At 36.8% G+C, this 12733-nt stretch overlaps 2 protein-coding genes across 2 annotated transcripts in view; both read right to left on the reverse strand.

Annotated features, from left to right (window-relative positions):
- The window catches only part of LOC109057900 (ERC protein 2-like), a 44984-nt gene extending 39138 nt beyond the window's left edge, over positions 1–5846 (reverse strand). The window contains 2 exon segments of the mRNA XM_042766756.1: positions 3404–4130; positions 5738–5846. Coding sequence (XP_042622690.1) covers positions 3404–4057 — 654 coding nt within the window. The 5' untranslated portion in view covers positions 4058–4130; positions 5738–5846.
- A 3628-nt stretch (positions 5847–9474) lies between these two features.
- Positions 9475–12733, reverse strand: part of LOC109057870 (protein bassoon-like) — a 78459-nt gene continuing 75200 nt past the window's right edge. Inside the window, 1 exon segment of the mRNA XM_042766757.1 lies at positions 9475–12333. The gene's annotated coding sequence lies outside the window, so the exon portion shown is untranslated.

The following is a 12733-nucleotide window of genomic DNA, read 5'->3' on the forward strand; positions in this document are numbered from 1 at the left end:
ATTTGCATGCATTATCTGCGCTGTTTTCGCATCCAAATCTCTAAAGGAATTATGCAAATCTAACTGCGCAAACATGGTCAAAATAGTGCACAACGAAATTTCCACAATCTAGACACGTGAGCCGGCTCTTGAAGATGCAGAAGTTCATTTGGTTACACAGGAAATGGGTCTCTTCACCATCATTTGATCAATAACTGCTGCCAAGATGACTAGAATTTTAATTAAAACAAACCGTTAATTGCAGTAGGCAAATTTACTTTTGTGAATACAACACAATAAGCCTAATTTGCATAGAAAGAAGACATGTTTGTGTTGAAATAAAGGGCAATCATTTAATTTAAATATGCATGGCACCTGATTAAACTCAACTGAGGGTGGTTTAGTGAATAACACAAAGGCGAAACAGCTGTGGATTTGCCATCAGCACTTAGTGATAAAGTGTCACTAAATACAATTCAGTCAAATGAGAGAACTGTTAAAAGGCCTGAATGCTTTGCGAGGCTCTTGCTATGGTATTTACGATATACAGGATCCATATGTTATCCAAAATATGTGAGAAAATGCCATATGGTGCCTTAGAGAATGGGTTGATAGAGTAACGGACAACAAGATGGATGGAAAGGACATAGGATGAGTAAGAGAAAGGAGGAAGCAAAGACTAAGGATGTGTGGCAGGAAAGGAGCCAAAAAGAGAGCTGGATGACAGAGAGAAAGAGAAAGAGAGACAGTGGTAGAGTGAAACGCTGGCAGAGAAGACAAGGAATCAGATGGAGGAAAACAAAGACTCTCAGACAAGCATTTGTCCTTGACATTTCTTCATCTCCAGGCCTCGTGCAGCGTGCTGACGGAGTGTGATTTAACTAGGCCACTGCCCTACTCTCAGAAACGCAGATAGACAGGAGGAGGTGAGACTGTGAGAAAACAAATGTCTCCAGTCCTTAGCTGTTGAATGTATGGGAGTGATCTTGAACCATCACGTTTTTGTAGGTAGTGGTCATGCTGCACTGTGTACTGTATATTATCAAACTAAACACTGAATGAAACTGAAATTTATTTGACAAGTTTAGAAACTTTACAAAAATATTAGTATCCCATACACTTTAAAAAACACAATAAAGCCACTGGTTTATTTCCATTGCAGTCCTCGCTGTTAATATAAAGAAGAGAGGCTATGTGAAGAAGACAATAAAAACAATATCTCCTAACCAAATACTAGTTTTAAAAATATAAGTAGTAGTTGTAGTAGTAATAATATCTTTATTTTTATTTCAGTTTCATATTTAAACACAAGAAACAATTTACACCCACAGTACAATCTAACTAGCATCACCATTTTTTTTTTACCGCTCTTTTAAATCTTCCCAAGTCTTTTTTTCCCTCTATTGACACTGCAATTGCACTGGTGTAACATATTTTTCCCTACCAAACTTTAAACTTACAATTTATTAAACAAACAATTAATCTTTAAATTAATTGTTTTATATATCTACATCATTTGTAATTCAGTTATGCTATTCGCAATTCTTTCTCTTATTATAGGCCGGTAATTACAAATTCTTTGTCTTTTTGTTCCATTTTCAAATACTTTTTGGCTTCAGATCAAAATTTGTATTGTTTTAATTAACCTTGTAGCTGGTTGGCTTGGTTCATGCTTCTAACTCTTGTTTTAAAATCCCTATGGGAAAAATGAACGGAAAAAAATACCTACAGAACAAGGCTGCTGAAAAAGTGGGCAGGCACTGTTGCACTCTATAGCAGGTTAAATATAGAATTCATGTCATGTGCAGTCACACGTATGCAAATAGTATTTTATGATGGCTTTGAACAAGTTATATTTTCAGTCAGAACTGTCTAAAATGTGTTTCAGTATCTGTGGCTTTGGCGTGTCCATTGACAGAGTGCCACGTCCAATTAAATGATGAAATATTAATGATTATAAGAGCCTCTTTCCAGAAGCGCAACAAAAAAGATAGATAACCCAAAGAAGAAATCAGCTGTGAAGAGACTTGAAGAGCATGAGAGTAGGTGGAAAAAAAAGAGTGAGAGCGTGATTACATAGTCGAATGAGACACACAACAGAGGAGAAGAATAGAAAACAGCACACAGATGACACCAAAACTGGAGACAGGAAGAGTAACCTTGGCAACACAAGAATTCATAAACTAGGCGTATCCCTCAAGTAGGCAACTTTTACTGGTAGCCTGCTAATAAACTAGTCTTAAAGGGAAAGTTTACCCAAAAATAAAATTCTCTCATTTGCTCACTATCATGTCGTTTCAAAGCTGTATTAATTCCTGTGTGCCGTGAACAAAAGGAGTAATTTTGTACAATGTTCACTCTGCTCGTAAATTTTGAGAAAACATATTTTCAAACATTTTGTGTCATCAGCTTTTATGTTCCACAGACAACAGAAAAATCATACAGATTTGATCAACATGAGGGTGTGTAAACAATGACAGTTTTATTTTTGGGTTAAAATTTTTTAAATGTAATAACATACGCTACTGTTCAAAAATTTGTGGTCCGTTTTTTTTTTTTTTTTTTTTTTTTTGTTATTGAAATTGACTTTTTAAAAAAGTTTCTTATACTCACAAAGGCTACATTTAATTGGTCAAAAATACAGTAAAAACAGGAAAATTGTGAAATAATACAATTTAAAATAAATGTTTTCTATTTTATTATATTTTAAATGTAATTTAATTCTGTGATAGAAAAGCCAAATTTTCTGAAAACATTCTAATATGCTGATTTGGTGCTAAAGAAATATTTATTTTTAATATCAATGTTGAAAACAATTGTGCTGCTTAATATTTTTTAGGGGAACAGTGATACCTTTTTCTCAGGATTCAAAGAACAGAATTGACCTAACATCAGTCTTTTATAAAAAATAAAAATAAAAAAGGATAAAAAAAATAATATTTAATGTAATAAAAATAAATTTTATGTGTCTTCCCTGAATATAAATGTTTTCTTAAAAAAAAAAAAAATCTTACTGACTCCAAACTTTTGAACAGTAGTGTACATCAAACTCTACTTGCAAAAGCCCTAAGTAGACAATAAATTATCTATAAATGCCATAATCTATTATTTGTACATCAAAATTCACTCGTTATAAAAATAAAGGTTCCAAAAGGGGCTTTACAGAAAAACCTGACATAATTAGAGAACATTCTTCATTTTTATAGTTCCTTAGAAGGTTATCAATGTATTGGTGCTACAAACAAAGTCCAGGAGGGCTTTCCCTCAGTGAATGGAACTTATTCTCCAAAGAAACATACAGCATCTCATGTAGCCAAGCGTCTTAATTGAAAGAAGTTCTACAAATTACCTGTGAAGAACCTTTATTTTTACTCAAGCATAGATCCTTGTCATTCTGCATGCAAGGTAAAGTAATCATCCTAACCTGATTCTCCTCGTGGGTCACCCGCATCTGTTCTTTAAGGATTGAAGTGCGCGCTGCCTCCTCTTTCCTCATCACGCGTTCTTTCTTCAGCTCGGGGCTCCAGAAGCTCTTGATGCTGTTGGTGGAAGAACCCAGCTTGCTGTCCTTCAGGTCCAGCTCCCTCCGAAGTAGCTCATTTTCCCTCTGCATGTCCCGTAGCTGCGCCTGGAGCTCCAAAAGTTCACCTCCACCGCCCCTGACCGCCTGTCGCAGAAGGGCCGACGGCGTCCCCTGGTGGTGGAGCATAGACAGTGAGCCCAGGTCGCCATAAGACAGCAGGTCAGCGTGTGGGAGTCCCACAGTTGCGATATTAGGGGTGCTGCCCATGGCCGTGACCCGACCGCCGTACATCGCTCGACTCGTGGCCCGACCGAGCGTCATGGTGCCTTTAGGGTAAGTAGCAGTGGATCCGATGGCTTCATAGTCACTTAGGTACATTGGGCCAGATGTTGCGTAGGCAGCATTGAGGGACTGGATGTTCTCCATGGATAAGGTCTTGCCACTTGAACTGCCACTGTTGGCTCGACGGTGACCCAACCGAGGAGAGCGGGGCAGCCGCGGGGAGCGAGCAGGGCTGCCCTCCATGTGGCTGACGGCACGCGCGCTGCCATACATCTCCAAAGGTTCTGTTACACTGAGAGTCCGTAAGAAAACCCCTTCACGGATTGACAAGGGTGTTTACTGCATCCTAGAGAAGAGAAGAAGAGTCGCACACTTCAAAATGCAGTCAAACACTTCAAAATGGCTGCAACAAAGAGGCTTGTGTCCTGCCAACTATTGTCTGGAACAATTCTTCACTTTCATTCACAACAGCCTAGAGCTAATCAAAATGCAAAGACGTATTAAGTTCCTGAGAGATGTTGCGAAACATAATGAGACATTGCATGCCTTTTCATTTCAGCGAAAACGCAACTTCCTTTAAATTTCTGCCTGAGGTGGGTTCAAGATAACGCCTATTCATCTATTCATCAGAAAGATGAGTCAAAATGAAAAGTGCCCCGCAGTTTTTCTCTGAGGTGGGGACCACTTGCTGCTCACAGGGATGACGCTGATGCTGTGGAGAGGGTTGCTATGGCAACAGTTACTGAGATGATGGAGGAGAGCGCACCTGTTTTCAGTATGAAATGTGTGGATGTGGATGTGTGGGCATTCACGGGTGTGTGAGGGAGATAGAGAGTGAGAAATGGTAATTTATGCTGTCTTTAAATGAGCCGGTCTGCAGATGGCCTGGTCATCTCTACACTTCCATGCCAGAGAAAGGACACGTCCGGCCTTCATTTTTCATCTTTCCATCTGGAGAGAGACCATATATAGCACACCATACTGGACAAACAGGGGAAAGGCCTTCACCTGAATTCCAAGATTTTTATATCTTCTGGTGTTTGCTGTTAATAGTGTTCATCGTCTGTTTGTTAACGTCATTAACTGAATTTTACCGTACATTTCTGCCATATGTACATCAATTTGACATAGTTACCACTGACAAGCTACTACTAAATATAATGTAGAAACTTAATTTTCTGTAAAGCTGCTTTGAAACGATTTACTGTATTATATACAATTTACTGTATTATAACAGTATATAAATATATATACTGTAATATAACAGTATATCAATATACTGTCCGTTATAATCAAGGGTTGCCAGAAACACTGTTCAAACACCAATAAATGATTTGATCTTTTGAAGACCAGACAGAAGCCTCATGTGAAATCCCACCCTCATCCTTCAGCCACTGGCTGTGCGGATAGCATCTGTCTGCTGATTGGCTTTCACCAATGTCAATCATCCCCCAAAATCACTCCTAGAGGCTGACAGGTCATAAATGCCCATGTTTTTCCCTAAATGAGAAGAAATCAATGAGAAAACCACCAGTCGCAATATACATTTGAAAATGCACCTAAATTACCATAAAATATAGGTTTATTCAGTTCTATAAAATCTAATAAATGGCATTTCTTACATTAACATCGAGTTATTCTGATTTAGATAATTAGACCGCATACAGAAACATCCATGCAGAAAATATCAACCGTTTATGAAGACAAACTAACACTAATATGAACGAATATCAAGCCAGAACTGAGTATGCATTGATCCTGAAGCAAATGCTTTTGAAACAGCATCGAGCGACGCTTCATCTCGTTGATAGCCTACTACGGCGCATTTAAGCTCATTTTCCATAATTCAAAAATAATATAATTAGCTCAAATCGATGAATCCAACCTTTAATATAAATCCTACCTAACTGGGGTGAATGGATGCCAGTGTGTCGTTAGAGCACGTTTCCTTACCTTTTCAACGTCGTCGCCGCTCCATCACTGTGCGGGTCCCCCAGCATCAGCATCAGCGTCCCACGTCCTGCATCCACTCCAGTATTAGCATTCCACTCTCTGATTGGACACACGTACGCAAACTCCGCCCCCGAACGCATAAATGAGCGTCAGATTTAAAGGGCCAGCGCAAAATAGTGACAGCGACGCGTCGACCACATGAGGCGTTGTCATGCATGTAGCCTATGTTGCATTGCACTGCATTGTCACTTCTTCACCTGTAAAGATTGAGTTTAAGGGGTTAAAACAAGGTTAAGTTATGACAACTATATATATGGCCTGTTTGTCTGTGTGTGTGTGTGTGTGTGTGTGTGTGTGTGTGTGTGTGTGTGTGTGTGTGTGTGTGTGTGTGTAGCAAATATATATGTATTTATGTATAGGCTACACACACACACAATGCTTAAATAATTCTTTATATTATATGCATACACAATACAATGCGCACACACAACGTGTTCATATATGTGTCTGTACACTTATAAATATAGAATTACCACAAGGGTTAAAAAAAAAAAAAAACGTTGTGACTAGTTATGACTACATACATACACATTTTATAATTATATGTATTTTATATGACTTTTTTCTCTCTCTAGTTTTAGGAGATATCATTTATATATTTTTTATATATATTTAATCCTTTTATTCAATTTTTCTTGAATTTTTAAAACTATTAAAAGGTTTAAAGGTGAATTTGGTTATAAATGCTGTTCTCATTATGAATCCTGTGAAGGTCACATCTAAGAAGTTTGCATGAAGTTGAAGCAAACATATGCAATCCAACATTCAAAACATAACCCCTGCTCTAATTGGCTTTGATGCCTCCGGTGATTTCTGATTGGCTGACTGTCACAGACTTACCCTCCAGCTCTTGCTCTGTGACACCCCAGGGCTGCGTTCAGCCCCGACAAAACGTTGCAAAACGTTTTTTAAAACGGAAACGGTGGCGTGTTGAACACCCTGTTGTGATGACGCAAGCGTTGCAACTATGGCAGCTGAGAAGGCCATTCTCTGTGTTCTTTTTGAAGAATTTTCGGAGCCTGATGATATTGATATAAATACTTGTTTAAATACTGCAAAGTACCCTCGATGTTACAGTCACTGCCCTTGCCGTCCAGAATGAAAGAGAACATCTTACCAAATTCTGACTGAAAACACATCTATTTTATCTCCTGGTAGCTAATCAATTCTAATTTAAATTATTTTATTTTCTAGTTCTTAATTTTTAAATACCTTGTATTAATTATCATTCTCATTTTTTGTAAAGCACTTCATTACCACTGTGTATGAAATTTGGTATATAAATAAACTTGCCTTGCAATGAAGTTAAAAAATATAAACAACTACATCATCATGGTGATATGCTATATTTTACTATAAAAACTCTTTACGGCAAACAGTCTTCTAATGTCTTCAATTGTTGCATATACCGAGCTGCAGCGGACACATTTGTAAACTACTTTACTAGGACCCATTGTACGAGGTGTCTCTTTAATACCGCGTGGTTTATATACATGCTGCCGCTGATTGGGCCGACATTTCTGACACACTCCCACCAAACAAGAGAAAACGCATCTCAAACCCGTTGCACACCGTTGCACACCGTTTCCCGGGAAACGTGTCGTTCAACCCGGAAAACGTAGCAAAATGTTGCGCACCGGTGTGAGCTTGAACGTGCCCCTGCTCTTGCTCTGTGAGAGCTCTGTCTTTAAAATGCTCTGGACTATAAAATATATATATATATATATATATATATATATATATATATATATATATATATATATATATATATAATAAATAAATAAATAAAAAGAAGTGAACCAATCATGTGGACTGATAAATATATGTGAACATTATAGTAAAGCATTAACTACATATAATGTTCATAATGATCTTGAGAAAAAAAAATTATAAGGTGTGAATAACAACGAATACAATCTGTTTAGCATCTGTTGTCACTTCAAGCAGCTTTAACTTTGTTTCTTAATAAATGAATATTAATTTCAATGTGACCTGTGAAGTTCACATCAAATGACTTGATTAGCCTGTGCATGACTCAACATTACCAACCAGCACTGTACGTCCCTCGGTGGTGTGAGTGTCTCATCACAGTGCTTTACACTCTTGTCCTGGCGCAGAGGGATGTTGACGGTGAGCGTGTGTGACAGCGGGTGGACAAGAAAACAAGTAGTTACGCAAACACACATCACGAGTTAACAGAAGGCTCTTACAAAAACTTCACGCTCGTTTTAGTTTACCACTTCATCCCGATGTAGAACAAATGCTTACAATACAGAACAAAGATACAATACAGTTTCTAACTGCACAGAATATTATTCTGTTCGAAGATGAAAATTATTGTAAAACCCATGAATAGAAGAAAAGATTGCAAATTCCCGCCTTTTTGATAAATCTAATGTTGTCTTCCCACTAAATCATTATTTTTTCCCATCATTTATTTCGCTGGGCACAATGATTGCCAAAAAAAGTCAATCGTTGTTAGTGTTTGTGGCCTTTGGGGAAAGAATTTAATTACCAGGACACAAAATATTGATTAAGAGTGAGCGGTTATGATTTTTTTATTCAAATCAAATTACAGAGAGCTGTAGTCTATTACAAAATTATTCCATATTTCATTTCTATCATATTTTCATATCTGCCGTTTCTTAGCTCACATTGAGACAATGGTCCTCTGTTGACACCTAGAGGTGATGTAAAAAATGGCAGCGTTGCAGTTCAACCGTGAATTTAATGCTATTTCTAAATATTTCACTTAAGATAACCCAAACATAATTAAACCACAAAATTACATAATCAAAACAATAATTTTACATTTTCTTTAGAAAATGTGAATGGGGCTTACTGAAATGCATTTTCCCTTTATTTCACTTAAGATAACCCATATACGGCAAAAAAAAAAAAAAAAAAAAAAAAAAAAAAAAACTTTGAACAAGAAACTGATCAATTGCTTTTTATGTGTGCCAGAAGTGATCGTGCCAGAATAAGTTGCAATGTGTAATTCATATCTGTAGCACAAATGGCCTGAGAAGAATTACACAACCAGTGTGATACTTCAGGTAGGCATTTAAACAAACTCTTAAAGGGACAGTTCACCCAAAAATAAAATGAAAATTTCCTGAAAATTTACCCTCTGTCTATCCAAGATGTAGATGAGTTTGTTTCTTCATGGGAAAGGATTTGGAGAAATTTAGCATTACATCACCTGTTCACTAATAAAAAACACTGCAGTGAATGGGTGCCGTCAGAATGAGAGCCCAAATAGCTGATAAAAAAACATCACAGTAATTCACAAGTAATCCACACAACTCCAGTCCATCAATTAACATCTTGTGATGCGAAAAGATGCAAATCCACCATTAAGGCATTTTAACTTTAAACCTTTGCTTCTGGACAAAATACGAATCCATAATCCATGATAATGCTTCCTCCAATGAAAAAGTCCATCCCCTGTCATCCGCTCACATCAAAATCTATGCTTAGAACTGAGGGTCAGTAAATTTTCAGCATTTTTTTTTTTTGGGGGGGGGGGGGGGGGCCAATAAAAAATAAGTACGAGCAATAGTATTAGTGATGCTTGCAAATGACACTAAAAACAAAATTGCTTAGGATAAGAAAAAGGTTGATATACCTTTTCTCTCTAATGAAAGAAATGAAATGTACCAATAAAAGAGACAATGTAAATTTTATTTTTTTGTCTTTATTCTTCTCCATTCTGGAAACAAATTGCAGGTTCATTATTTTCATAATCACATTACATGACATGATGCACCAAAATTGATCTTTTTAACAGGAATACATTGAAAAGAACACAATATTTCACAATGAATACTGGACTCACATTTAGCCCATTGCACTTACAACAGTGAGTGAATTTTTATTCGTGAGAGCATTTTTCTGAATTTTCGTCTTTTTTTTTTTCGTGTTGTTTTCTCCAATTCCTGATTAAATGTATGATACATCTGCTAATTCACTCTGAGCCCTCTTTTCTGGCACGGTCATGATGGAAGCCACTTACATATTTTTTATTGTATTTAGATTTAATAAACACAATAGGTATATAATCCCTACACAGACCAAATGTTTTCACATTGTAAGTTTTTCTTTTTTTTTTCCACTGTAGTCAACCGTCATTGAGATCCAGCAACATATACTATGATATATATATATTTTTTCATAATAATAACAACAATCATCATTATTCTTTTATACACAAAAGCACAAAAGGTTGGCAGCAAGGCCGGCGTGAAGTTGCACAAGACGGCCATCATTTTACTCATGATATTTAAACACTGTACAAAATAACCAAAGTCAGTATTTACAGCGACACATAGTCTGTGTATGTGTATAACTGTGTGTGTGTGTGTGTGTGTGTGTGTGTGTGTGTGTGAGTGCACATGCCTGCTTGTGTGGATGTGTCTGTGTTTGCATGTTTCTATCTATCACTGTGGCCGGCTTTTGTGGTGGCAACTTTGGCTCATGCACTTGTTATTGTATATCCCCATGTGATGTAGAAGAGTTATTATTCTTCAGTAGAGTCGTGTTTGCTTAAACAGCATTCCAGTATCAAAAAGGAAAAGATTCGCCTCATTCGCCTAATCAACGCACCTCGTGATGCATTCAAACGAGTGACGTCCTACCGAACTCAAATGGTGATGGACAGTTTGTGCTTTCAACGTGCATGCCCTGATTTTCATATGAATGGCATGGAGATGAATTCATGCTACATACTGTACAGTGATCTCATTCATGACAAGTTTGCTTTCTTGAATCTTCTCCAAAGCATAGTTTTGACTGTGACTTTGACATCAAATTTACATGTTCATGTGTCTTTAAGATCTCGTCATTTTCTATTATGATAATACTCTTTATTTTCCATCTGTCGGTTTTCTCAAACATTGCAGGTATACATGGCACAAAGACCTGTTTGTGAAGTTGATGTGATTTCAGTGTGGACACGATAGCATTCGCAACCAAACACGGATGTAAAACAACATTTCCTGTTGGAAGAGATGAAATAACGAGTGCATAAGAAGACGAGAGCTTTCATAAACATGCCACTAAAATAAAAAGATATTTTCATACATACAAGGTAAATACAAACATGTCCTTAGTCGTATTTGAACCCATTGTAACGCAATGAGGGATGTCGCAGTGGGAATGGGTTTATATGGATTATTGCATAGAACTTTTGAAATTGGTTCAAAACCTTTTCCTAGGTGGATCTATGTGCCGGTAAATGTGTTTTTGGGAACATCTGGATGCGCGAGAGGGTGAAGGTGTAGTTTGTTGGGGTTTGTAGAAACTTATTTTACCTGTCTATGTACGACAATCAGATTTGTGATGAGGAACTTGAATGATTGCTGATCACTTTAAGCAAAAGAATTTGTGCTCTGTACGGATTAGCATGCTATTGCTTCAGGAAGAAAAAACAACCATATATATATATATAAACAGTTTAGATTATCGACAATGACAAGAAAAAATATGTAAAGGTATAAATAATAATAATAGCAAACAGTAAACAAGTAAATACCAGAAATATAAATCCATAAATACACAAATCAATATCTTACATAAGCAGAGTGTTAACGAGAGATATGTACATGTTCAGCAGTATACAGTTGTGCAAAATAAATCAAGTAAGGATGATATGGAACTTTTAAAAAAATATGTGAGGTATACAAGTAAAAAATATTAGTAAGGCTCTTAATTTAAAAGAAAATTAGACAAAACTGATTAGCTAATGCAAAAAAAAAAAAAAAAAAAAAGTACAGAATTCTGGATAGGGTAGCGATGGCTTAATGGTTGATAAAAAACGGACAAGACTATGCTAACATTCTGACATTACTGTCCTCTGCACTTGACTGATAGTTTTACGTTAAATAGCCAGCATTTTACACAAGGTGCACATGGCTTCACCCTTTGAGACTCTGAAAAGATGTCTAGATATGGATTCATATATATCTCATATATGTATACATATATATTATTGTGCGTGCATTCCATGTCCACGGTTTACACATTTGCATTCATTACACACGTGACAAAAAAGTTAAGGAAGAAACAAAAACATTCATAGAGAGGGTCAATCATCGCCATATTGGAATGTCAAGATCTTAGAAATCGAGCATTTTTTTAAACAGAGTTTGTTTGAAGCCTTTGTAAGGTAGCCGTTCTCCTTCAGTGCTACGATCTCTTCGAGTCTGGGCATAGAAGTCTTCAATCAGACTGCAAAAAGCTAAGAACTGCAGCTGCCTTACATCTTCATGCTGTTTTCAGAGGGGGGTGGGGGGGGTTCACCTGAGCACAGATTATGTCTTATAAGGGAAGACATAACTGTCTAGAAAAACCTCAAACAGAACAGGCAGTTTGGCATTTTGGGAGTTGTAACTGCTTCAACAGCAAAATTATGGAAACACTTTGAAAAAAAGATTTAGCCTCCATTTTTGGTTGGTTATGTAGACATCATTGGATAGACCGTGCCTGTAAATTCTGTCTTAATGTTTTCATTGAAAGTTCAAGGTTGGATGATACGTCTGGAGAAGAGATGAAAGAAAAAAAATATTATGATATTTGTTATTTTCACAGCATAATAAGTGTGCAGAGTTGGTCAAATATGTGGTGTTAGAGTAATGTTCAGTTTTAAACCTTCAAAATACTGGCCCAGTTTACTTCCATTGTTGAAAGATATACAATGCACAACTCTTCTTAGCCACTAGAGAGCAGAAGAGGCCGAATTTATCACACCAGCAACACCAGAAAAAGTCTTAAAGGGATACACCACCCCAAAATGAAAATTTTGTCATTAATCACTTACGCCCATGACATTCCAAACCCATAAAAGCTTTGTTCATCTTCGGAACACAATTTAAGATATTTTGGATGAAAACTGGGAAGCTTGTGACTGTCCCATAGACTGCCAAGTAACTTACACTG

The sequence above is a fragment of the Cyprinus carpio genome, chromosome A11 (assembly GCF_018340385.1).
Source record: "Cyprinus carpio isolate SPL01 chromosome A11, ASM1834038v1, whole genome shotgun sequence".
Classification (NCBI taxonomy): domain Eukaryota; kingdom Metazoa; phylum Chordata; class Actinopteri; order Cypriniformes; family Cyprinidae; genus Cyprinus; species Cyprinus carpio.